This window comes from Procambarus clarkii, chromosome 68 (assembly GCF_040958095.1).
Source record: "Procambarus clarkii isolate CNS0578487 chromosome 68, FALCON_Pclarkii_2.0, whole genome shotgun sequence".
Classification (NCBI taxonomy): domain Eukaryota; kingdom Metazoa; phylum Arthropoda; class Malacostraca; order Decapoda; family Cambaridae; genus Procambarus; species Procambarus clarkii.
Genome location: NC_091217.1, coordinates 2,640,886 through 2,668,109, shown reverse-complemented (window position 1 = coordinate 2,668,109; position 27,224 = coordinate 2,640,886). Strand labels below are relative to the sequence as shown.

At 40.3% G+C, this 27,224-nt stretch overlaps 1 protein-coding gene across 1 annotated transcript; it reads right to left on the bottom strand.

Annotated features, from left to right (window-relative positions):
- Xpd (general transcription and DNA repair factor IIH helicase subunit Xpd) lies at positions 1-27,048 on the bottom strand. Its single transcript, XM_045769253.2, has 16 exons — positions 26,859-27,048; positions 25,545-25,644; positions 23,330-23,470; positions 22,221-22,334; positions 20,066-20,299; positions 19,376-19,499; positions 17,812-17,908; positions 9,722-9,846; positions 8,871-9,039; positions 7,513-7,701; positions 5,854-6,025; positions 3,427-3,547; positions 2,806-2,963; positions 2,164-2,340; positions 810-1,019; positions 1-375 (listed from the first exon to the last, which is right to left on the bottom strand). The coding sequence occupies exons 1-16, from the start codon at positions 26,861-26,863 to the stop codon at positions 235-237; spliced, it is 2,277 nt and encodes a 758-aa protein (XP_045625209.1). The 5' UTR covers positions 26,864-27,048; the 3' UTR covers positions 1-234.
- Between the last annotated feature and the right edge of the window lie 176 nt (positions 27,049-27,224).

Genomic DNA, 27,224 nt, shown 5'->3' with positions numbered 1-27,224 from the left:
TCATTAATTCAATAATTTATTTGATTTTTATCAACTGTAGATTTGAACTATTAAACCTAAATGACATATTTTCATAAAATATATAAATATTATTTCACTGTTCCAAAGTTTACACAAGGTATTTATATTTTAATCATGGCAGTTTTGCAATAAATATTATATATTTCACTTGCTACAAAATAAAATAAAAAAATTATCCGTCTTTCTTCTCGTAACCAAACTTTTTGTTTTTGTTTAGAAAGATTGTTGAGCTCTCTTTTGAACTTTCTCAATATTTTCCACAGAATTCAGCTGTTCAAGAGTTAGAAGCGATACTCCTAACTGATCATCTCGAGTGAACGGTTGAGCCATCTGTCTTAGCCATGGCCTTGTTACCTGTGAATAGAAAGATATGGATGACAGAAACTTTGTCACCGATACATGAAGGATTCAAAGAACCCAGAATTAATGTTGACAAGTATTATTAAGTGGTGTCTTAATTCCTGTATTTGTGAATGTAAATACATAAATAAAGGTAAAATAAAGATATTCAAGATACAGAAAGAGAAAAGCAAAAGTGATGCAAACATTAAACAATCAGTCAGTCCATCACAGCACAAAAGTTGGGAATACAATATAGATGTATTTCATTATGCATACATACATTCCTACATATTTATTGATTCATACATATGATAATTTAGACATTCAAGGTCAACACTGAAAGTGTCTGGCTCAGGCAGTGTGTTTTACTGATTGACGTCTGTCACTCAGTAAAACAATTAATTGATTGACCACATCAAATTCTAAACAAAAACTTTAAATCTCACCTGTACAGCCTCCTCTGTAGAAAGATTGCATTTACTATCTACTAAATGTTCTTGAATCCACCGTGGCAATTTACTTCGCTTATCTGACCTTGAAAAGCGCTTGTCTGCGAAGAGCATTATACCATAATCTGTCTTTCCCCGCATAACTCGTCCAACACACTGAGCAGCGTGACGCATGGCATCGAAAGTCAGAAAGTCACTTTCTCTGATCTGTTGAACAATACAAAAGTTGCACAATGAAATCACAATAACACAAAAAATCAGAGAAAATACTTGGAGTAATGTAAAAATACCTCAGTAGCTCCCTGGTGCACTGACCCTGGCACCACAAAAGGAAGCTTCTTGACTTGCACTCACCTACTGATCAGCAAGGCTCTGGAGGGGGTTGAAGCAAACCAGGCTGATCTTGGGGAAAGGAACCTTATCACAGCAACCCGTCCTCTTAAAAATAACGTCACTTTTGGCTGGTATGCGCACTATGGCCAAATTTGGACGTAATTTGAAATGAAATCGACTCACAAAAGTGACGTTCTGTTCCGTTTTCTATTTGAGTCGTCCGGCGTACGCGCAGAGGTTATGAGAGGACACTTTCAATTCACGTTTTTCATAACGTTTTGAAACTTTATGAGAATTTCCTGCCCACCTAACCTATCAGAGGACCCTTAACTTACTGTTGTTGAAAAAAAAATCCCAAATTTATTTTCATATTTTTTTCAATTTCAAATTACGTCCAAATTCGGCCATACGGGCAAACGGCCAAAAGCGACGTTCTTTTTAAGAGGACAGGTTGATCACAGAGTAAAATGCAATGCTAGATCATGTGTAATGTGGGTGGCATAAACAAAATCATGAAATAAATATAAACAAAAGACTATGGTCCACAGAGGAATGTAACATTCCAGGGTAATCCAACACCTGGCCTCAGATGGGCCAAACCGGGCAGATGAGTAGTGAAAGGGCAGGCTGGCTTGAAACTATGGTAACCTGGGATATCATTTGGTGATGGGCAGGTGCATCATGGTTAGGGTATTTACCCCAAAACAGTGATCACTTGCCTAATTTCCTTCCAGTAGTCACTTGTTTTGTTATACCTATGCCTTCTGGTGTTTTCTTCCAATTTTTAATCTGATCTCCAACACTACTTCTCTTGGCTGATCAAGAGGAAAAGTGTGCCATATTCTATCTATGGCTTCTAGTAGGCTATAGATGGGAGTGTTGGGTTAAGGCTTGGCAGTACCAGAGTTAAACTCAGGAATCCACTGAGGAGGCCCCTTACAGAAATCTACAAAACAATGAAACCATAAGGATCTCCACCACTAAAACCTAATAATCAAGTCTGATGTAATGTACTTACATTAAACTGGTCACGAAGATACTCGAGCCTGGCCTTCAGAATCCTGCTTTGTGTAAACATGAAAGGGATTCCCATCATAATGACACATCGTCCATAATGGTGGTCAAAATCTATCCCTTCTGACACTTTACCTCTTGCAACGGCAAGCAAAATTGCTCCTCGCCCTCTATCACAAGCCTGGAAACGAAAATTGTACCTGCTAATTTTTAAGGCACTAAAGTTAAACTTCAATTAATATTAATAGGTAAAATATACAGCTCTATCAAACTACCACCTGTTCAAGGCTGTACAGCACCTCCTAGTGGAACTTGCAAGATCAGCCAATATGTGCCTAACTGGCAATGTCCACAAAGTTATCAGATCTCTCTTTTTTGGCACTGTCCTCTGTGCTCTAAGTAGGATGGCTGAATCACACCCATTACTATTAGCGATACCCTCTGATGCTTCACAGCTAAGGCTGTATTGGAGTTAGTCTAAGCCAGGAAGTAGCCACCATGCTAAACCCTAATTAACTTAAGTTTATAATTTCCTTAAGTTGTCAAATGGCAGCATATGTAGTGCAAGCATATATGGCCAATTTCAGCTATGGTTATGCTTAATATGTGGTCCAAATTAAGAGCTGGAAATACTGATATATCTAACCTTCATATAATTGACGAGGGCAAGGGATGTTTCTGCATCATCTTGTGTTTCAATAAAAACCAATTTATGTCTCTGCAAATCACTTATAATGCCATGATCATACCAGGTGGCAACAACATTTTCCAAGTATAAATATGATGTAAAGAAGCATACCATTCCTAGAAAGAGAGAAACAGAACATCAATTTTACTTTTTATAATGTAAACTAATTATTTTTATATTCAAAATACATTCTTTACAGTGAACTCACACTCCAACAAATTACATGGGCAGACCTGATTGTTCGAGGAGTGATTTTTGTTTCATCTTAAAGCCCAAATTTTGTTTTCTCTCCATTGTTTTCATTGCTTTGGGTAGCCCTACAACCACTTTATGGCACATATTTAAAACAATATTGCCATATTTTAAAAGTACTGTGCTGCTCAAAACTGGCATTTCCAGGTATCTGACTTCCATATCAAGGCAAACATTTCTTCTGTCTCCAGACACCACCCTCCCCCATCTCCATACTCCACCCTTCCCTGTTTCCCTTCCACACTCCTGCCTCCCTCTCCACACTACCCCTTCCTCTTCCACCTCCCTCTTCACACATCCACTAACATATACCAATAAAAAATTTACCATCGGGTACACTTCTTGCCATTTCTACAAGAAGTTTTCCATAATTTCGAACAACAGCAGGATCATCTCGTGACTCAAACTTTGATGATATCGCCACTTGATCATTGCCCTTCGTCACGATCTGCAAATTATGTACAATTAGCTTTCAAGTTAAAAAATGCTTATATGAGGAATTAACAGTTGAGTTCCAATGATTTAATAGGCTTTACCCATAAAATTATGCTTGTGTTCCAATACAAAATGCACCAAAAACTTTAAATGTCACCAAACAAGAATTTTGAGGTGTAATATGATACAGACAAGGCATCAACTAGAAATAGAAACCCAGGAAACATAACATCACAGGTCTCTGGGTAGAGAGTAATACATACCCAATAGGCAGCAGAGACAAACAATCCCAATGACCATCAGTTTCTAGCAAAATCGACAGATATCCCTCAAATGAGCAAGTAGTGAGATTAAGAGTACCTAATCAATAAACCCCCAAAATACTCCCAACCTAAAAGCCTCACAGAGAAATCAATGACCCTTACACTATTCTGAGCAAGGCACCCCTCAGGCCATAAGGCTGGCCTCTGTAACAAATTCCCGATCTCACCCAAGAATGTATACTATCAGGACAGGGACATTTCTCAATGAGCACTTAGGGAAGGGCTGCCCTAAACATATGCAGCTCAAAGTGAATTTTCCAAAATTCACAAAACAAGTGAGGCTTGTAAATATACACTCATGAAGCTAACACTAAATATTGAAATGAGACAAACAAAATGACCCCCACAGGACAGAGTCCCACAGATGGCCTACACTTTTCTAGCAATTAGTTGGGACCAGAAAAACTTGGTGACTCGAGCAGCAGTCCACACAGGTGGATATCATGTGAAAGGACTGAATAGTGTTGAAATAGGAGCCAACAGCTTCTGGTATGCTACCAGTGGTGGCCAGCTGCAACTAAGGGTAACTCAAACTGACTACTGGTTGGAACATTTGCAGAGTTGTTTGTAGTTTCATAGTTTTCCCTCACTGAACCTTGCAGTTGTGTTTTGCTTCACTTACCTACTGGATGTTTTCTTTGGCGAGGATGATAATAAAGATCCCATGCTTCCTGCACCTCTGTGATGGGGTCAAGGTTCTGGCTTTGGTCCTTAGTATGCTATTAAGGACTTCTGGGGCTGATGGGACTAGTGTGTGTGAAGCTATCTCAGTGTGGCTAGCTACAGTGAGCTACTGTTTTGCTCCTTCAGAAACACCACACCACGACCACAGGACAGAGGGCATAGCAAACACCAGCCGAGATCAAAGAACAGCATGGAAAAGATGAGAGGACACCCCTTTTACCCTAACACGAGCAAGAGAGCCTCTTCCCCAGCATAATGACAAAGTCCCAAGGAACTTTCACTCAGCTTTGCTAAGGTGGGTGCGTGTGGAACAAGATTAGTAACTGCATGACTCACCATAGATGTAAAGTGCCTTGTATAGAGACTGTTGTGAGCCTCTTGTTGAATCACTTATGATATAAAAGGATTATTGATATGTATATGTATTTGTGTACATGGATGTATATATATGTACATGTGTATGTAATATCAACAATTGTGTAACTAGCTTCTAAAGATTGTCACTTGCTTAGCTAAACGAACTATGTGGTTCAGTTCCTGAACCGATTATGTGCATCTGTAGCCCTTTCTACCACCGCCCACGGGATGGGTATGGGGTGCATAATAAAGAAACTGAATTGAATTTGCTAAAAAAGCAATATCGGTTCCTGCAGAGGAGTAGCAATGTGTTTGGTACCAGGTATGTAAGTGAGGTGGCAGCCAGGCTAGACCCCTGGATAACCTGAACAGCCACCTGGTGGTGCACTTGGGCACTAGCACATGGCTTCTCTCTTTTTAATCAAATTATATACAAAGTTTGTTTTGATGTGCCTGTACTTTCTGGGTGGTTTTACTCCATTTGGGATCAATCTTGGATCCCTATGCTTCCATCGCCTCTTATTTGGTGACAAGATTCTGGTCCTGATGTTTGGTAGGCCTACACAAAAACAGAGGCCTTGTATTTTTATGGATGGGTCTGTGGTACTAGAGCCAATGCACCAGAAAGCTAAAGTTCCAATCCATAATATTTTGTTCATGTGCTTAAGCTATTAAAATGAGCAAAAAAGAATGCTCTTTCATTTGCAATAATAAAACACGCAGCAATAATGTTTGGTATAAAATAGTGCAAATTAGCAAACTTTTGATACAACAGAAGTACAATGCTTTGGTACTAAGCCTTGTCAAGCTCAACATTAGGTTGCAAGCATGACCTGCTTGAATATATCTATGACAATGAAAATGTAGCTTAGCAAAGATAAAGAATAAAAATAAAAGTATATATGACATGCAGCAAGATATTAAATTAAATTAAAAACTTTATAATAATGCTCACCATTGGGAGGATGCATGGCCGGGCTAGTGTCATAGTGAATGAGTTCTGAACAACTGGGTGAAAATCTAAAATCTTAGGGTACATGTCTAGTGGTGAAAGAGTACCAGAAGTGATCACAACTGTTTGAAACTTTGTGAAAACTGGCTTGATGGCAATGGAAGAATCAAGGCATCTGAAAATAAAACATCACTTTAATGGAGTACAGTAGTGGTCATAACTGACTGGCATTCATAAAATGTAAGTCTGATATTGTACTTAGGTATCATAATATACTGAACAAGCTATTCACTGCTGAACTACAAGTCCTTCATTTCAAAGTATATTATAAATACAGCATCAATATATTTGAGTGCTGAATTGCAATCAACCTGTCTAATCAGACATACTTAGTTTATGTAATTTATTTCTAACACTCATTACTATATCTTCATTTTCCATTTTGTGCAAAGCCTTGTGATTGCTCCCTGATCAAAGACCTGGTCCACTCAGGAGAGGATTGATCATGCTAGCCTCTGCCAATATTAGCTAACATTCTTATCAAGTGACCACAGGAAAATACTCAATCAGGCCACAAAAACTGTCCAAAGTAACTCAATAATATTACATACTACTTACAAATAATACTTAGTTTTGCAATAAACACTAGGGCTCAAACCCTGCTAACCCACTGACCACTACCCCATGCTTCCATAAAATAGTAGTAAACATACCTAACCCTTCTAGTAAACATACCTAAAAGGAGTTGACCACCTTACGTTAAGCTTGGCATCCACCCTTTTCACACTGCCCTCTGCAGAGATCCTATCAGGTTAACTGTGATTGGTTTATCTTTGAAATACTATAGTAGTACGCATCCGTCAATCCCGCGGGGTTATGGAGTTGTGCCCTGGGTGTCTAGTTGTTGTAGTCTAGTTGGATGCAACGCCTGCTGTGGCTGAGAAGGCCAACTCAAGAATGACAGTCCCACCTGCAGCGAGTGCAGATAAACGCCGAAGCGGGTGCATCTGACTGGTCGAGACCTCCTCTGAAGTCTATTATCCTCCGCCTGCCTCTTTAGTTCATCCTCGAATTGCTGGAGTCCCTTTTGCACTTTGTATCTCCAGGCAGACCTGTCCGCAGCTGCTACCTCCAAAGTGTTGATGTCGATGTTCAATATACAATACTATACTATACTGTACTCTGAAGAAGTATAGGCTTCTTTGCAGGGGGGGCTAATGCTTAAGTTACCCATTTATGAGGCATGTTCATCCAGTCAATTGTTTGCGAGTGTGAATTTTTGCTACCTGACTCTTCAAATATCAATCTGGGGTGTAGTTTGACTTTTAGATGTTTGCAAAAGTCACAAACTGCCCTCATCTGCTTATCTTTTTTAACAGGCTTTGGGTAGAGTACACAGTAAACACTACTCATTTGTCCAGGCTTTAGACTGGGGTGATGGATCTATACAAAGATTTTTTAAGCAGCCACTACTTTCTTTGAGGAGGATGAGGAGGTTCTGGCAATTTTGACTTGTGAATTTTTTTGGGGAGGGAGGGAGGCAAAAAAAGGGGGGATTCTACTTGGTTTATGTCATAATGAACATTTAAAAATTTGTCAGCAAAACTCCCTGTGAATGAAAGAAATCTATATACTGTACTGTAATATACAAAAATAACTTACCTTAAATACAGAATTGGGTTAGGAATGTTTGGAGCTTTGTCTTCAAATGGTTCTATAATTATTACAAAACCTTGCATATAGGTGGAAACTAGTGTGGCAAAATGAGCGATAGCAATTAAAGGAGAAAGTTCACCAACATCTGTTAATTCTAAGGAACGGATAATCGAAGACAGACGCTCGGAGCAGAACCTAAGGGTAAGAAAAGTCATAATTATGAGAAATTTAGAAGCATATTATATAACAATATTTAAATCTACATTTAAGAAAATGAATAAAATGCAGATCTAAATATAACACAAACTAAGAAATAGTATATGTAACAATCTGAAACAAAATTTGTTACCTATTACCTATACAGGTGTATTGTACATTTTTGTAATCTATGTATCTTCCCATTATTATTGACATTTTTTCTTCTACTCTACATCAATGACTTTTACTACTACATTATTTGAAATTAAGACTATCTTGAAAGGCATCCATGTATGCAAGGACATGTGTGTGCAGGTAAAGTAAACTAAAATCCAGCATTGAATGTAAAGAATTGCCTCTCTCTGGTAGATCCTCAGTGATTCTCTGTTGCTAGGCACCTATTTAGATGGTTAGATGTGAATAAGGTGGAATTAACCAGGCAGATAGCAACAGGAACCGACCAAGTTGCCAGTCCAGAAAAGCTATACTGTATTAGGTTTAATGCAAACTATATGGTATAAATCAAGAATACACGTTGTTCAAAAAATTATGCTGGTATGGACTTAGTACAGAGCATTTTCATTCATTTGGTTATTGTTACACTGGATGCTTGATTTGACTGTATGAAATCCGTCTGTGGACAATACGATATAAGCTCAGTATCCTACTTTGGAATGTGTAAACTTTGTTTGCATATGGGGTGTCCAGCACATGTTGTGTATACCCTGAACCTAGCTTATGTGAGGGGTGCCCAGTGCAGGTGGGAAATGTCCAATACATGCTGGGAGTGTCCAGTATATGTTGGGAATTCCCAGAGCATGTTCGGAGTGCATAATGCAGGTGAGAAATACCAAATACATGCAGAAAGTGTCCAGCAAATATTGGGAGAATGAGCTAGAAAAGGCAGGTGAAGGGTCATGCAAGATGACCCTTCTATCCCTTTTAGGAGTTAGATGAGGCAACATACAAGTTGCTTATGTAAGGCCAGTGCTCTGGAATGTCCCCCTGGTTGTGAGTATATTAAATATATGACTGCATGAGCCATACCCAAGGACACAGTGGATTCTTGTTTGAATTCCATATCTCAGCTGAAAGATATGGCTTAAAGGAATTTTTCACAAAAGCTTAAAAGATTATTTTCAAAACAAAAATCAGTTAAACGTTACCTTAGTGGCTTACGATCAATGAAAGCTCTATTTTTAAGATCTTTGAGCATTCCTGCTGGGGATTCTTGGACAGCATGTGTGACATTCAAGCGCATTTTCAGATAGTCAATTAATCTGCGCATAAATGATATGAAGAAATCTGCCATTCGTATGTTCCCTGGGATATTTTCTGAAAGATGTGAAACAAAAAATGAGCCCTCTTGATCAGAAACATGTATTTATATCCAGCATAATATACTATTCTTACATTTAAAACAACTTAGATGACATCTTTGACATTGCTAACAAATATCATCAGCATGTTACATTTAATTTTTGTTTGTTTATTTAATATAAAAAGTTGGGCATATACTGTCAGAGCCACCTTGTCTCACATTTAACCTCAGCATGCAAACAATACGAAAGACATCATACCCCTCCACTTACTCTCATACAGTCATGGGAAAAAGACTATCATATCTATCTTTTCCATGATCTGCTTCCATATTATTTGCTCTACCAGCTTTTTGGTACAGCAGTAAATACAGAGGGGGAAACGTAAAGGGTAAGAATAGGGAGCGAGGGGAAGACATTATTCTGGGCTCCGCCGGGTACTCAAAGTGTACCCAAATAGGGTCTTGGGAATAATTCTACTCCCCAAGCCTAGCTTGGGGCCAGGTTCGATTTGTGATAACTTAGGCTGTTGCTTGAAATGGCCTGCAGGCCAACATATCCACTACAACCTAGTCTATAACACTGTATAAACTAGGAGGGGTACCCAGCAGTACCTGGGATAGTTGTCTTCCCCAATATTCTAACCCTCTTCCCCTCCTATTCATAAATATAAGCAAAAACTCAGGTGAGCTACCAACCATCTAGAAGATCATTCGGCAAGACAGGACTAGAAATAACTTCTTGGTTACTGGCAGCAAGCCGAAGGCCAGCTACTAGTCTGTTGTATTCTTCCTGAAGTCTGTTATTATCAGACTCTTTAATCCTGCAAGAAAATTGTACAATTTTATGTTTAAATACAAAATTAATATATCACACTAAATCTTAAGATACACTGTACCGTACCCTCTCCTTCCTTGAGGGGTTGCATAGTTTAAACTTTTAAAATACTTTAAAGAATTAAAGACCATTTGAAAGAGAAACTGAAACATTTGGTAAATAAATCAAAACACCATTTTGACCATCACAAAGATTAATTGCCATTTAATTGCATTACAAGACAAATATGATTGCCTCAGCAAACATAGAAATGAGAGAGTAGAAGAAAATAAATGAGTTATAGTAGGAAGGTACATTCTGAACATACATTACAATTTCCATATCCTACTTTCTTTGGATGGGGATACATCAACCCAGAGAAAAATTGAGTGCTGAGTATAATGAACACCTCATTCCTGGAGCCTCTCTCCGAATCCCCACGTCTTATGCATTGAGACCCCAGAGACAATCTCAGGCATCTCAGACTTTCTCATGAGAAAGTCAGACTCTTGGTGAGATGGTATTGGGCCAGGCATGCCCGTGCAAAAATTGTGGGGAGCCACTGAGGGGGGTCACCACAGACAAAGGTGAGCAATACCATAAAATAATTATATTGATATTAAATAGTATGCAGTATATTATATACAAAATCATTACTTGCTTTCTTACAAACCTCTTCCACCCCTACCTAATTTCTTAGCATATTCTGTGTCCTATCCGCCCACATTCCAGACATCCTAAACACATACACATTATGTCCACCAGCCATCTTTCTGACCATCCTCTTCTCCTATCTTCAAATACACATCAAAACTATCTCAATATGCTCTCCTAAATCTTGCGGTCATTGACATTAGCTCGCCATCTCTGAATGACATTTTCTTACTTTACTTTCAATGCTCCAAACACTATACATGCTTCTCAAATGGGTCATTTCAACTGTTTAATTCATGATTTTTAACATTCACACCACACCATCATCTCACAATCATATATATAAAGAGGTGGCACCATTTCATGTACCTCTTTTGTTGCAACTATTCCAATTTCCTATTTCTTAACCAGGACTTTCATTGCATCATCTACTTTCCTTCCCTGACCAAGCATACTCTCAATTTTCATTACAGAGATACATCTTTTAACACTCAAACATATTTCAAATATTTATATTGATCAGCCACTTACAACACTTCACCATTTACATTTATTATACACATTGAATTTCCTTCCCACTCCATCATCATAATTGTCCTTTTGTTCATATCCATTATTAATATGCACCTCTCAAACACCTCAATAAAATGTACAACTTCTCTACATAGCTCTTTCACTATTAAAAGAACTGCATTGGTTGCATATATCAAATATGACATACTGTACTACATTTACTCATTATTTCCAATAACTTTACTTTCATTTCATTCTTAACCAAATATTTTTCTAAGCATTGCACATGGCTCTGGGATTCATTTTTTCATATCTTTCTCTTCAAGATCACTATCAACTTTTCTTTTGTACATATCTACCAGTTTGTTCTTACCCAATGTCAAAACTTACATTTTTTTACCTCTTGCATTCTTATGAGGTGAATCACCCTTTTGCCCCTTATAATCTTACATTACATAGCACCAACATTTGATCAGATAAATGTCTATATATTCATCTCAATAAGCACATAATCGACTTAACTCTTACATACAATTTCATCATTTACCCTGTAAGTAAGTAAGTAATTATCAAAAGAAGGCACCAAACCGGGAAGGCTATGTAGCACCATCAAATACGCAAAATAATCAGAGGGCGCTAAATATCACCAAGGATGCCAATACGAGAACAAAAACGCATAAGGCGAACGATATCAAAAGTATCCGAGTCACCAAGAATTCTATCGAGGGACAGGTGACCGCGAGGGGTGGTCGGAAAGCAAGACACACGCTCGTCCTGGAAGTCAGGACATTCAAGAAGGACATGCACGACCGTAAGAGGGACAATGCAACTAGGACAATAAGGAGCAGGGCGGCGCTCCATCAAGTGACCATGGGTTAAGCGAGTATGGCCAATACGCAACCTCGCTAGAGCTGTTTCCCACCGCCGGTTACGGTGGAAGGAGGACGGCCACGAGGAAACACAACATTTAAGAGTACGTAGCTTGTTACCAGTAACAGACAACCAAGAAGCCTGCCAATGGGTAAGGACTGAGGAATGGATAACCGGGTAAAAGTCGGAATACGGAATGCCTTTACGAGAGATGGGACAAGAGCGGACAGCTTCCTTAGCGGCAGCATCCGCAAGCTCATTTAAAGACACGCCAATATGGCTGGGAACCCAACAAAACTCAACCGACTTAAATTTACTGTGAACGAGAAACAGCCAATGCTGGATCTCGACAACTACCGGATGAACTGGATTAAAGCACCCGAGAGCCATGAGGGCACTACGAGAGTCAACAACAACCACAAAGGAAGACTGACAACGAGAAAGCAGGAGACGAAGAGCATAGAGAATAGCATAAAGTTCCGCTGTAAAGATGCTAGTCTCCGGAGGCAAGCGACACATATAAGTGCGATCAGGAAAAACAACAGAGTAGCCAACACCGTCCGCTGACTGAGACCCATCGGTGAAGACAGAAACGGAGCGGGAGTGAGAAGAAAAGTGCTCGAGGAAAAGGCGTTTTAGAACTGTAGGAGGGGTAAAAGCTTTAGTGATACGAGTCAAGGATGTACAAAACCGCGGAAGAGGGACCCTCCACGGGGGCAAAGAAGGAACAACACGAGGAGAAACATCAGAAATACGAACGGAAAGAGAATCCTGTAGGCGAGATAACCGGACAGAAAGAGGGAGGTGGTGAAGAGGAACAGGAACCGCAGGAGGGGTAAAAGTTAAAGCACGACAGAGACGAGAGGAAGGATGTTGCAAGGACCCCGCAAGATAGCGAAGACAGTAGCGATCACGGCGGTCCTGGAGAGACAGGAAGCCAGTGTCAACATACAAGCTAAGGACGGGAGTCGAACGAAAGGCACCAGAACTGAGGCGCAACCCAGTATGGTGCAAAGCATCAAGACGGCGAAGAGTAGAAGGAGAAGCAGACGAGTAAGCAGGGCAACCGTAATCGAGCTTAGACAGGACGAGAGAGGAATGTAAAGCAAGGAGAGTGCGCCTATCTGCCCCCCAAGAAGTATGGGACAAGACCCGAAGGAGGGTAAGGGACTTAGAGCACTCAACACGGAGGTAAGAGATATGGGGAGACCAAGACAAACGAGTGTCAAGGAATAACCCCAAAAGCTTCGCGGAATCTTTGTATTCAAGGGGACGACCATAAAGTGACAAAGAGGGACGAAGAACAACCCGTTTCCGCGTAAAAGTCATGGCACAAGTCTTAGAAGTAGAGAACTTGAAGCCATGACCTGTGGCCCAAGACGACACGGCATCAATCGCAAGTTGAAGTCGGCGTTGAAGGAGAGGCGAATCATCACCCTGACAACAAAGGGTAAGATCATCGACATAGAGAGCGGAGAAGACACCAGAAGGAAGAGAGGAAAGAAGACCATTGAGGGCAACCAGAAAAAGAGTAGTGCTCAGAACACTACCCAGGGGCACACCTTCGTATTGCTGAAAAGAGGGAGAGAGAGCGGTACCAAGGCGCACCCGAAAGGAACGACGAGAGAGGAAGCTGCGGAGAAAGAGAGGGAGATGACCACGAAGGCCAAAAGAATGAAGTTGAGATAGGATATGATAACGCCAAGTGGTGTCGTAAGCCTTTTCTAGGTCAAAAAGGACGGCAACAACGGAGGTCTTTGCAGCAAAAGCAGTACGTATATAGACCTCCAAGTTCACCAGGACATCTGTCGTGCTGCGGCACTTGCGGAAACCAAATTGAGAAGGGGAGAGGAGGTGATGGTGTTCCAGGAACCACATCAGACGAACGTTAACCATACGTTCAAAGAGTTTGCAGACACAACTTGTGAGAGCAATAGGGCGAAAGTCCTTAGGGGAAGTACCCAGAGACCCCGGTTTGCGAACAGGGAGGACAACGGCATCGAGCCAGTCCTCAGGGACTGACGACGACTCCCAGATCCGATTATACAGACTCAGTAAATACTGAGACGTGCTCGGAGGGAGATGGCGAAGCATCTCATAATGAATACCATCGGAGCCCGCCGCCGTAGAACCGCAGAGGGCCAGGGCAGAACGAAGTTCAGAGAGAGAGAAGGGATCATTATAGGGAAGCTGAAGATGAGTGCAGAAATCTAAAGGACGAGACTCAAGGACAGGTTTACGAAGAAGGAAAGATTGGGGAAGATGAAGACCAGAGCTAACAGAAGAAAAGTGGGAACCCAGTTCGGAAGCGACCTGCAACGGGTCCGCCACAAGAGCATCATGGAGGTGAAGGACCGGTGAAACATCGGGAACGAACTTACCCGCTATCTTGCGGATACGCTTCCAGATCTGGGCCAGAGGGGTTTCGGACGTAATTGTCGAGACATAAGATGCCCAACATTCACGTTTAGCCGTACGGATGGCCCTACGGGCCACCGCACTCGCTTTCCGAAAGAAAAGAAAAGAATCGGTCGTCTGCCTACGGCGGTGCTTCTTCCAGGCTGCACGCTTACAGCGGACAGCCCGAGCACGAGAGTTCGAGAGTCCAAATGAGTGGGCTCACCAGAATTCAGAAGAGACAGGGAAGAAGAGAGGAGAAACGGCTCAAGGAGGCGACCCCGGGTATTCGTCAGAACGTCACCCCAAAGAGAATGACGACAATTGAAGTCACCCAGCAGGAGCACAGGCTCCGGCAAGGAGTCTAGGAGGTGTTTCAAATCAGGAAGAGAGAGCGGGACACTCGGGGGGAGATAAATGGAACAAACTGTGTACCATTTCCCCACAAAGATACGAGCAGCAGAACAATGGAGAGGCGAAGGAAAAAGTAAAGGAACAAAGGGAACATCAGCCCGAATCAAGAGAGCAGAAGAATTAGAAGCCCCAGCAATGGCTGGGGGGGGGGGGAGAGAAAGGAATAGCCACGAAAACGACCAGGACGAGCACCAAGCATCGGCTCCTGGAGACAGACACAAAGGGGCGAAAACCGCGAAACCAGAAGTTGGAGTTCGAGGAAATTGGCGTAATAACCTCGAACGTTCCATTGAAGAATGGACAACGACGAGAAGAGAAAGGACAAAAACAGAGAACAAGGAAGAAACAAAGGCGAAAGACCAACAGAGCACGTTAAAGAATATCAGGGTCGGGATCAGGGTCAGCAAAGTCAGGGTTAGGGGGCATGGGTAAACTGAGCAAAGACGGAGGGAAGGAAACGGGAGAACAGATCAGAGGTGGGCGGGCAGGGTCCGGAGGAGGAGGAGGAGGAGGAGGAGACAACGGAGAGGAGCAGTCAAGGACAGCAGCAGGAAGAGGGGGAGTAGAAAGAGAGGAGCGCACCCCAGCAAGAGCAGCAACCGAAAGGGAAGCAGGGGCCAAAGAAACCTCCATAGCAGGAACAGGGGGCGCAAGCACTGAAACGGGAGGGGAAGGAGCAACAGAGCCAGAAGGAGGAGCTGAGGAAGAAAGCGAAGCCTTCTTACCCGCCGGGGAAGAGGAAGGAGAGGAGCCAGGCTTACGCTTCTGACTTAAAGAGACCGGTGTCCCAGCAACTACGTACCGGGCAACGGATTCCAGTGTCTCAACAGGAGAAGCCGAACGAGAGCACACACGACGGCCGTTAGGAGAGCGATGGACATCCGCCCGCACCGACAGGCGGCGGGGAGAGCCGATAGATGGAGGAAGAGGATGGGAAGGAGGATCGGAGGGGGACGAGGAAGGAGACACAGAAGACACGACAGACCGGGTAGAAGGAAGGGGAACCCCAGACAGAGGACCAGGAGGAGGATCCTTCGGGAGAGAACCCAAAGGGACAGAGGAGGGGGCAGTGGGCGCATCAGGGTCCAAGGCCTGGAAACGGTTGTGAGTCTGAGGAAGGCGGGAAGGACGAGGAGAGGAAGAGCGCAACACGCGAGCATAAGAGATATTAGCATAAGGCGGGAGCCGGCGAACCTGGCGCCTCGCCTCAGGAAAAGATAAACGCTCCCGGTGCTTCAAGTTGAGGACGGCTGCCTCAAGCTTGTAATGGACACACGCACGGGAGAAGGTAGGATGGGCCTCACCGCAGTTGAGGCAACGAGCCTGGGGAGAAGCGCACTCCGACTTAAGAGTGACCTTCGCCACCACACAAAGGACAGAGAGAGACAGTCCCGGAGCAGCGGAGGGCACCATGCCCAAACCTCCAGCACTTGTTGCAGAGCCGAGGAGAAGGAATGTACTCCTGGACAGAGCACCTGGCACCAGCAAGAATGACAGAGGGTGGAAGGGTCCTACCATCAAAGGTAATCTTCACAACCCGGAGGGGTTGACGGCGACTACCACGAGGGGGACGAGTAAACGTGTCCACCTGGAGAATAGAATGGCCCTGGGCAGCGAGGATATGTCGAATATCGTCGTGGCAGTCGCGTAGGTCCCGAACACCGGTCGCAACATGGGGCGGGAGCAAAATAGTGCCAACACTGGCATTCAACTGAACGTTCTTCGAGACCCGAACGGGGGTCTCGCCAAGGCAGGATAAGGCAGCCAAGCGGGAAGCAGCATCCTGAGAAGGAGCAGCAACGACACGTGTACCGAGACGAGTGGGGTTGAAAGTAATGGAGGCATCCACGGAATCAATGAGATGTCGATGGAGGGAGAAATCGTCAGGAGGCGCAGAATCAAGAGGGAGGAGATCAAAATATTTGGCCCACGAAGCGGGACCAAACAAGGCTTGATAGGTAGCAGAACTGGAAGGAATCGAGCGAGGGCGGCCGTGACGAAGACGGCGGTGAGAACCCCCAGAGAGAGAGGGGTTAAAAGGCGCAGTAGTTACAACTAGAGAAGGAGCCACGCCAGGGGACGAGGTAGTCACCACTGGGGCCTTGGGGCTCGACCCAACCACAGAGGAGGGAGGGGAGCCAGAGGAAGGAGTCAGAGAGGCCAAAGGAGGAGCAAGGTCGGGGCCCAATGCAGCGGAGGCTACAGAGCCCGGTCTTCCAATACGGACCGACTCGGGGGCTTGGTCGCCCACCCCACGAGCCTGAGAAGGTAAACCAGAAGAAGCCGAAGCAGGGGTAATCATCTTGACGAAAGAAAGAATTCACTCACGAATGTGCCCCCACACCCACCATGGAGCCACAATTAGAGGCAGGACACCCAACAAGAAGCTATCGCCGATCTTGTCGGGGCCTCCTAGGGGTGCGTTGCGAGTATACGCCCCACAAACGCCACCTTAAGAAACCGACAGTCCGTCGAGATCGGGTTCAGTGACGAAGTGGGGATTGACAATAAAAGGTTCCCCTCGCTCTCGACGTCGGGTACTGCAGTTCTACGGGTGCATGAGTATGCCTCCTCAAGCACCCGGGTGTCAAAATAGAAGAAGTCCAAGGGAAGAACCAGAACGAGCAAAAGGTCGGTAGGAAACGGCAAGCAGATAGGAGAAGAGGGGGGAGAAAAACGAAACAGAAGGAAAAGGAAAAGATGCCCAGCAGAATTGGAGAGGACGGCAGCAGGAGCACAAGGCTAGAAAAGGACAGAGGACCGTCCCAAGGAGCATCACACTCCGGCAGCCGCCCACTAAGCCCCCACACGGCGACAACGAGCTGAGCGGGGAGGGGGTCATTTACCCTGTAACTTATCGAGTATATTTATGATAATAATTATGTTTAAAATATGCATTAGTAATACATTGCACACTTTCCTTCCATAAATCTATCAATCTACAGCCACTGTCATTAATTCCTAGGTCACGATAATTACCCATTATGTAATTCTCAGGATATATTTGCACTTTCCAGTTTTGATCACCCATTATTCTAACTTCTAGGTATTGTATCATACAAATTTCATTCCCTAAGCTACAATCTTTGTTAGTGCTTAACAACTTGTACAGCATTATACAAACCTCTGAATATCTTCATTGAGGCTAGTTACACATGTTTTGGCCTTGTCCAACACCTTTCTGTTGATGTTGATACTCATTGAATCTACACATATGTTATCTGAAAATAGAAAAATAAAACACTTGACAAAAAAAAAAAAAAAATGGATTCCAGGAGTCATAGCAAGAAGAGCTAGTTAGAAGACATCTAAATGTTATTTTGTGTTTTATCTTGCCCTTGTTAGGCACAATTTATATTATGCTGCTGTTTTAGTTTTGGGGAGGTTGTTACACAATTGACAAATTCTTTAAACAAATGTACGGAGAAGGATGACACAGAGTTCGTCCTAGAGATCTGAAACCTTCACTATGAAGAGATTAAGACAATTTAATTTACATTTTCTAGAAAATCAAAGAGCATGGGGGGGGGGGTTATTAACAAGCTTGTAAGTATATCAACTCAAAATAATGGATAAGTTAACACTCAGAAAAGACCCTGGCAAATACTGATGAGGAAATAGGGTTGTTGATTAATCGAACAGATTACCAGGTACATAACAGACGAGGGATTGCTGGAAAGTTTCAAACAAAAGTTAGACATATATACAGTACAAGTGAGTTTGGCTGGATATAAATAGGCGTTGCCTCACATTAGTGAATAGGCTTTCTGCAGTTTCCTCAATTCATATGTTCTGATGTAGATTGTAAACAAGGGAAAGCAAAAACATGACTAAAGTTATGTAATTATTGTCCAGTAATATTATTTAACCAGACATGAAACAAAATTGTATAAGAAATTGGGAAACAAATAGATGAAGTATGTACTGTATATTAATATGATATGGACACATGAAACACATAATGAATCATAGACTGTTAAACATTCAAGATGTTACTAAATGTAAGATTAGACTACACATGACCTGTAAACCAGCCCTCGGGTGGGGGTGTCAAACAAAGCCAGGATGTCCTGAAGGGTATCTGGGAGGGGCAATGCTGCCAAGGGGTATGTTATGGCTCCCAGTAGCTTGTGACCTTATAGACATTGAATAGGGCCTCTGCCTACTTGAACCATGCATTTTGGTTGGTCAGGAGCATGGTACATCAGTAACCTGATAAATATAGCATGTCTGGTATTTAGGAGCGTGTTTGGGGGAATACAGGGTGTGGAATCAACTCTGGGATTACCACTTTCTTGTGTAACTACTAGAAAGGAACTCAATAAACAAATGTCAATTATCGTAATAGGTATACAGTATTGTTAAGTACCTGTACTTAAAAGGAAGGTTAGGCACTAAAAATTTTGTTACTAGCTATAGACATCAAGATAAACTGGCTCATACAATATCCAGGAAGTTCGCAGATTGGCTCCACGAAACTGAACCGTTTTGCAGGAGAAAAAGTGAACAGCATTACAGAAACTTATATGACCACTAAGGCCATTTGAAAATAACCCAGAAGTTTATCCTTCTGGGTTATTTGGTATGCTTCCCGACAGTGTATGACTCTGGTTTAATGACACAGTGGATGCTTACCATAAACAGAGACCAATGTGATAGTTCAGCAAAAGCCTTGTTTACTAACTTACCAATATTATGAGCTTCATCAAATACGACACAAGATTCCTTCTTCATCTCTTTTGATACAATTTCTGAGATCTTTGGATCTAATAAGTAGTGGTAACTGTAGACAACTACATCTGCATGCATTACCTGAAAGATATTAATTTAATATATGTGATCAGTGCAAATTTGGTTAAATATCCCAAAATACATTAGAACATGTCAACCCCTAGCACATCAAAGAAAGAAAAAACAAAGAAATTATTTTAAATCACAGGTTTAACAGTTTCTACAAACATTGTTGGTATCTCATTCTTTCAATTTTAATTACTGTACATATAAATCATCATTCAAAACAAAAATAAAAATATATCTGGTACTCTATAATTTTTTTTACTCTATAATTGTGTACATACTATGATGGAGTAAAATAGTTTAATACTGTAGCTAGTTTAATTTTAAGTATGCAACAAGTAAAACTAAAATGTGAGCAGGTTGAAATTCACATTCTAGATAAAATATCACAGTAACACTAGTGACAGGAAGATGGACATGGTGAATTTGGAAGAGAAAATGGGATAAAATATGGATGACCTGATGTTCAATGACCAAAGCATCTATAAGGAATATGCCATAAACAGCTTTACTGCAAATAAAATAAACTATAACTACTATACAGTACATGTAATAATAAGCAGTCATAAATCAAAACTTACAGCATGTCGTGCTAAAAAATATGGGCACCATCCTTTCTGATTTCCAAATTCTCGAAGGTCATCAATGTTATATACTCCAGCAGGGATAGGAAATTCCTTTCCATGTAGATCAAACTTTTCAAAAAAATCACACTGTGCTATCGTATCATCCCGCTGAGCTCTAGAACGTACATAGGATGCTGTGAGGGCATGACATCCACTGTCAATGATCTTTCCATCTCTTGCTTTATTAACCTGTAAAATAAAAAAAAAATTATTAGATAAAATATCATCAAAACCCTGTTTCACACTTTCACTGGGTAGGGAGACACCAGCCACAGTCAAAAATAGGAAAGCAGTATAATGAGAGATGGTTATCTAACAAAATACCACTTGCCTATTTATTATATCAGCCACACTATATAGCATCAGTTAAACTACCAGTCATCCCCACGAGTGGTCATATAAAATACAAATGTATGCACTCACTACAAAATGATGCTACTCAACTACTGTATATCCTTTACCATATCCCAAGCACAGTTTGTACGATACTCTATTTTACCGACTGCCTCTGTTAGTAATATCACGAAAATCTTCTAGATCATCAGAAATAAGCTGGAAAGAACAACTAGATAATGCAAACCTTAATCAGTGCTTTGAGAAAATAGGCAGAGTAGCACTAGAAATATGTGCACATGGTATACATACCACTAAGAAAAGAGAAAGAGGCAAATTAGAACAAGAACAGCATTCCCACTGCAGGATCCAAATACAAATCACAGAACAACTTGAACACTTCACTTTACCCCAAGAATGGCAAGGAAGGCTATGTAGAGAAATAGAAATAATTGGGTTGCAAGAATCACAAAATACAGAATGAGCAAAGAGAGCAAAAGGCCATATGTGAAACACAGAGGATTCAAAAAAAACTTTTACTCCTAAGCAAAAATCTAGAACAAAAACTACATCTAGCACTGGGCCCTTGCACAAGAGTGATGGAACTTTAACAGATAACAACAAAGAACTGAGTGAAATACTCTACTGAGGCTACAAAGCTCAGTGTCCCAAGGAACTGTGTTTGCTCCAGTACTTTTTCTCATCTTCATACTGGGCACAGACAAGAACACAAACTATTGTATAGTACTGTATCATCCATTGCAGCTGACATTATTCTTACATTTAAAGAACACAATAAAGTAGCTGTCACAACTTCAAGAAAAATGACAGGTTGGGTAATAAAATCCTTTCAAACAAGAGATGCCAATGATGCTACTAAGACACTAGTGCTTACTAGGGTGGAATATTTTTGCACACTAACAGCCCCATTCAAAGCAGGAGAAATTGCTGACCTGAACAATGTGCATAGGTCATTTACTCCCCAAATCCACTAAATGTAACACTAAAGTTACTGGGACCACTTAAAATTTTTATTTGTATTCTCTGGAATGCAGGCAAGAGAGATACATAACAATCTATAATTAAAAAATATTCAAGGGACTGGTTTCAAATCTGCACACAGATATAACTTTTCATAAAACCAGGAGGCATGGTGAGAAGTGCAAAATAGACCCTGCTGAAAAGCAGAGGTGCAATTAGGTACACAGAGAATTCTATCAGTGTGTTAAGGGATCAAGTCTTCTCAACACATTCCCCTCTACACATAAGGGGCATAACTAGTTGATCTCAAAGAGAACCTGATAAACATCTCCAAAGGATACCTGATCAATCAGGCTATGATTCATACATTAGGCTGTGAGCACCTGCATTCAACAGCCTGATTGACCAAAACACCAACTAGGAGGCCTGGTGAGACTGGGCCAGAGAAAATTTCCCCAGAACCATCAACAGGAACTGGTAGGTAGTATCCATCATATGTTGGACTACTACACAGTAGCTATTAAGGTAAAGAAGTTAGCCAAGAGCAAGTGGCACAATCTTAGGGCAAGGAACCTTTTATCTGTGTAATCAGATCAGCCCCAAAGCAAATTGATCACCAGATGCAATTTACTAAACCTTCCCACTGCAGATTTTAAAGTCTGCAACACCAACTCCCTTCCCTAAATATGTGACCGGACCACTTGTAAAGATCCCTGTTCCAACAGGAATAAGGTCATGAAAGCCTATGACAACAGTAGGAAAAGAAAGATGATAAAAGATATGACATTAAACATACCTCAGGATTAATACACAGATGTTTTCGTGAAGCCATAGCAATTCCAATGAGGTTAGATGACTCTTCAGTTTCTTTCTCTATGTAAGTCACTAACTTTCGAAGCTCCTCAATTACCTGCAAATATAAGTTATATAACCCCAGGATTATTTATTTTATTATGTATTTAATCAGGCAAAGTTACACACTCAACAGATCCTGGAATAAAAAATATCAGTCTTGAATTCAAAATAAAGCTCCACATATCAAAGAAAATCATCAAAATCATCAAAGAAAACAGTAGTAGTCCACGCCACAAGATGGCCGAGGAATGGAAAAGATAGCAAATGTGAGAAAGTCTGTGAGTTCTGTAGTTTTAAGTGGCATCTCAATACTGTAACTCCGTGTTCCAGCCCTTTGATTCCCTCCCCCTCCCAAGACCAAAGGGGGGTGAAATAGGCTCATAGTGAGGGGTCCTTCCTCCCCAGCAAACATAGGGAGTTATGTTGAGATCTCCTCTTCAGGCCCCCCCCCCCCCCACACACTTTTTTTTTTTTTTTTGAGGGTAAGGCAAAATCAGTGTTTAGGAAGTTGCTAGTGCCATAAGCTAGAGCAGCTAGATGTAACACTCAGAAGGGGCATTTTGTTAAACAAAAATTTGTACTGTATACAATTAGAATAATGACAAATTATTAATAAATTTATAAATATTTATGGCCCTATCTGGGAAGTAGCAAACAAGCAATTCCAAAACTAAACTTTGATGATTCTGTAAGATATTAACATCTCCAGTTTGGTTTACTAAGGTCTAAAAAGTTTAAATTTTATTTTCTGAATTTCTTTGCATAACTAGCAATTTTATGAATGTATTTTACTGAGCTGGAGATGAGACCTGTGACTAATATACCGAGAAAATTTTTAAAAAGCTCAACACTGCTCTGAATTCAATCAATTAATTTTCCATAATTTAGATATTATGGTACTGGAGAGAAAATAGAAGACAAATAATTTTTTTTTAGATTCCAACTATATTTCAACAAGCTGAAATTATATACTAAAAATCTTTTTACAAACTTTAACATCTAAAATTTCCTGTTTGGAAAGGCTCAACTTTGTAGAAAATGATTTCCTACTTTTTCTATTTCTGGAATTGTTCTGGAGCAATAAATAAGTTTGGAGAGATTCTGTGGAAATGCTCTCAGATAGGAGATGGTTAAAGCAAGTAGTGTGATTGTCTTTCCAGTTCCAGAAGGCATCTCCAATATGCAGTGGCCCTGAAAAAAGAAAAGAAAGTTTATAATAGAATAGTATTACTGTAATACATTTTGAAATATATTCAATGAATAAAAAGAAACTATTAAACAAAATAATGCACACAATTTGAAACTATGAAACATGACAAATTAATTGAATCTTAAAATTCGAGGTAAAAAACCTTAACTATGAAATATGTACATAAATAGGGAATTGAATGGAATGAGCCACTCCTTTTTGAGCTGTCAACTGGTTGCTCCTTGAGCAGGGGCCAAGATTCAACCAGATCATTGCTCATATGCCAAGCTCTGATCAATTTTAGGTCCCCTCAAGGAACTTTCAAATACTGTAGTCTTTCCATATACAGTACTGTAACTGGGGTAGGAACTCAGTAGAGAGAGTATTTTAATCCAGACCTTACTCTAGGAAACCTGTAGGAAACTTCACCATAAGAGAAAGGCAACTTATAGAAACAATAAGTGAGAAAGATTTTGAAGGTGATAAAATTCCACCATCAACACCAAAAGTTTATGTAAATGGAACAATGTCAACAGCATATAGAAAGTTGGCATATTTAAGAACTAATGTTAAGAACTAAATTCTAGACATGAAGCTTTAAAAGACCATGGGAAGATGCACCATGGAACCACTACCATGTGAAGGACAAAAAAGATAAAGGTGAACCACATTTAATGTCGAGGTTAGGTTCCTAAAAAACAGTAACTTTGAAGCTACATTATGTGAAACCAAAAACTTCTAGCTTAGTTTCTAATGATATTGTCTTCCATTGTTTCTTTTGCCATTCATTAGGATTACTACTCATTATAAGCTCTTTGCCCCTCATATCTTCTTGTCTAAGGAATATATTTTTACTAATAACATCCAGCTTGGAACTCTCACACACTGCCTGTTTATGTTTAATCAGCTAGTGACACACATTTATTTTGGTAGCAGCTAAATTTTCTTAATAATTTGTTAACATAACCATATGAATATTACAGTATACAGTACAATATTATACAATTTTTAAGTACTGTATTTTGTGTTGTTATTTTCACTAAAACAAAAGTTGTATTTTTAGAATAAAAAATATTGCCCTTATATGCAGGACATACTTCCTTTTCTGCAAGTACAATAAGTTTCCAAATACTGTAGTTTTCTCCATTTTATTTTGGGAAATATTGAAAATAGGTTCAAATTTATTTACTCTTTTTTCCTTGCAACATAAAAACGAAACAACGTTAACTGGGGCAACATTAAACAAGGTTTGACTTTACTGGAGAATGTACACAAATTTGTATTTAAGACTACAGTATTCCCAGAAATGAGAGAGCTCAGCTGTGAGAACAGGTTAAGTGAATTAAGCCTCACAACCTTGGAAAAAAAGAAACAGGTAATATGATCATTACATACAAAGATGCTAAGGAGACATGGCAAGATGGACATAGGCAGAATATTTCAATTGAGATTTGGAAGGAAAAAGAGAACATCTATGGAAGTCCGACATGCAATTAGGTAAACAAAAATGATGTAAGGAAATTATCGAAAGATGACTGATACATAGAATGCCTTATAAGAAAGTTGTTAAAGCTACTTCCACCAATCCTTGGATAAAAATACAACAGAACTTGAACAGCAAGATAGAGGTAAGCAGTGATAGTTAAGCATCTTAGCGATCACACACTGTATGCTAATACAAATAAATAACTTTACACCCAATTATCAATCTGCTAACTACATGTTACTTTGACTGCCACAACATGACCAAAGGAGCTGAAAACAGTAATTTAAAATCAATATGGCAAATTGGTAAATTAAGGATGGGAACTGTAGTAAGTTAAGCTTTACATTCCACTAAGCACCCTATTTCTTGAGTAGGGCTCAATTGGTTTTTCCATGAACCAACTTCCCATGTAATCACCTGGTGATCTTACAGACCATCTATCAGCTACTGGGCATCTAAATTTCTGGGAGACTGGGTCCTGTCCCAGTAGTAGTCCATTACATGGTATAGTACTGAACACCCAGAAGTCCCTTAAATATAATGAAAACAGGCTTAAACAAAAAAAAATTCAAGTACAGTACTGTACATACTTTGGCATCAAGGGTCCTCTTTAAATCCAACATGTAAGAGTATTGTTCAGGGTAGATAAAGTCATACGGGAAATACACCTGCATCCCATCAACATCAAGCCTGTAAAAACAACAAAAAAGAGCATTACAAAGTTTTTAATTACATTTGTTTCAATACCAGAAGAAAGCCTAGATTATGATATGCATTTTGAGTTTTATTTGAAAGAATTCAGTCAACTTTTAAGATTTTTTATCTTTAACTTGTTGCTAAAATGCTTATCGAAATATTAATCAAAATATGTTTGTGGCCAAATTTATTATGCCCTGAAGTGTTCAGCTAATCAGACACCAGGCAGTTATAAAAATACATGCTAATACTGGGTGATATGATTATTATATCCACCTTCCTTTTAATATTATGATGTAACAGTAAAATAATAACATACATATTTAGTGCCAATAAGAATATACTTCACCAGCATCCATGACACATGTTCAATTTTTTTTTCCATGTACCAGTATATCTTGTTTTTTTAAATCTTTTTTTGCATTTCTTGTTTTTTAAATCTGTTTCCATGTATTTCTTATTTTTTAAATGTTTCCATGTATTTCTAGTTTTTAAAATCTTTGTTTGAATGTAACTAAAATAAACTTGAATTGTTATTGTGTACCAGTGGCCAGATACTGACAACTTTATCTTCCTCTATACTGGATGAATACAGGCCACTTCAAACACAAGTGTTTGCATTTGCAAACATTTAGAGCTTAAATTGTAATTCAAGGTAACCGAAGACACCTAAACCATGAAAATGTATGATGTATATTGTATAGGTGTACACAAGTTACAAAAAACAAGCTACATATACAGAATTTATGAATGAATTATGGAATGTGCAAAATTAATGTGTTCAAGATAACCTTATACCTTTGCCTGAGACAACTTAAGGTAGAGATTACAAAGGCAGACATATACACCACTTTGTACCTAAAGACGGCTCGACTGTAACTTACCCAACCTTACCCAGGATGTGCTCAACAACAAGACTCCTATTCTAACAGTCAAAACCATATATACTATATCGTTAGGTTAGAATAGGTTGGGTAGGCCTGGTTAGAGACCAGACCGCGGGGTCATTGATCTCCGGAACCAACATAAGGTAAGGTATCCACTTTACCTAATACTAATAAAAATATTTATTTACAGTAGGGTACAGTTGGTATGTGAGATTACATAAGATTGGTATTTTTACATTTTTGCAAAGCCACTAACACGCATAGCGTTTCGGGCATTTAATCCAAACGTAAAAGCCAATAACTGTATACCAGTGAACTTACAACATGCTGACAGCTTTTGGCTTCTTCTTGGTTGTGATATACACGCGTAGTGTCCTTAAAGTTTTACAAATGGCCTTTGATATTAGCACAGTTGAGAGGAGAGTGTGTGGAGAAGAGCAGGGCGCTGTACCCTGTGTGAGCAAGGACGGCGAGGCTCTGTTTACCTCCCCCGCGCTATATTAACTCTCCCTCACCTCACACACATGGCTAATGTAAACACCTACAATGTCTATATATATACGTATATAAAATACAGATAACAAAATAATTACGCAAGTCTACATAAAAAAAGAGTACTAGTAATCAATTATTACAAATACAAATGTAAAACATATATATATATTAACAAGCTTAGGTACACACAGC